The sequence below is a fragment of the Boleophthalmus pectinirostris genome, unplaced genomic scaffold (assembly GCF_026225935.1).
Source record: "Boleophthalmus pectinirostris isolate CB_2022bp ecotype Guang Dong unplaced genomic scaffold, ASM2622593v1 HiC_scaffold_20, whole genome shotgun sequence".
Taxonomy (NCBI): Eukaryota; Metazoa; Chordata; class Actinopteri; order Gobiiformes; family Gobiidae; genus Boleophthalmus; species Boleophthalmus pectinirostris.
In genome coordinates this window covers 26,495,284-26,496,067 of record NW_026571153.1, presented here as the reverse complement: position 1 = coordinate 26,496,067, position 784 = coordinate 26,495,284, and the positions used below count along the sequence as shown (strand labels likewise).

Sequence of the window (784 nt, the reverse complement as noted above, 5' to 3'; positions counted from 1 at the left end):
TGTCTTAATGAGGACTAGTAGAGTTAAGTAGAGCTTTACTTTATATCTCTATTGGATATGTTTTATCTGTATTGTGCAGCACTTGGGAAACTGTTTTGTTTATGAAATGTGCTCTAGAAATAAAGTGGATTGGATTTGATTTAAAGGTTTAAGTTAAAACATTCACATGACTCCTTCAGTAACATTCATGAAATAACATCTTTCTGCATCAATATTTCTTTTCTTGGACATTTTTGGGGAGATTTGATGAGTTTTCTTGGAGTCTCTAGTGGCGAGATGCAGTCACTTCACGGGAAACGACTGCGGTGAATTGTGGGAGATGTAGCAGTGGCACAGAGTCACAACTTAAAAATAAACGATACCTTTTAACCCCTTGTGGGCCACATAAAATAGCTTGGCCTTGCCACATGTGTTTTATAGTATAGAAAGCTGATTTTCTAACTCAATACATCCCAATGCGTGACGCGGCCAACTAAAGGCCAGAGAGAACGTCCCCCCTCTCCCGGGCACAGCAGTTACCCGTGTGCTGCCCAAAAGAAGGGGGCGCCCAGAGGGAGAAGGGGCTCGAGCTGGGACATTCAAGCCAGGAGGACGCTTGAGCCGGAATTCATTTGTAGTAGGAGTGATTCATGCATGTTTGAGTAATCTTTAATAGCTTGTTTTCATAATGCCATTTGCCAGCATTGCGTAGTCATTTTGGTACAAATCTTTGATGTAATGTTGCTTAGGCTGATGACACACCCATTACAACATAATGATAACCGACAAGCACAATATATCCGCT

At 41.6% G+C, this 784-nt stretch overlaps 1 protein-coding gene across 1 annotated transcript in view; it reads right to left on the bottom strand.

Moving 5' to 3' along the window:
- kdm6ba (lysine (K)-specific demethylase 6B, a) overlaps window positions 1-578 on the bottom strand; it is a 10,601-nt gene extending 10,023 nt beyond the window's left edge. Inside the window, exon 1 of the mRNA XM_055156206.1 lies at window positions 520-578. Within this exon, the coding sequence (XP_055012181.1) occupies window positions 520-578 (59 nt within the window). The remainder of the gene's footprint in view (window positions 1-519) is intronic.
- Window positions 579-784: the final 206 nt, after the last annotated feature.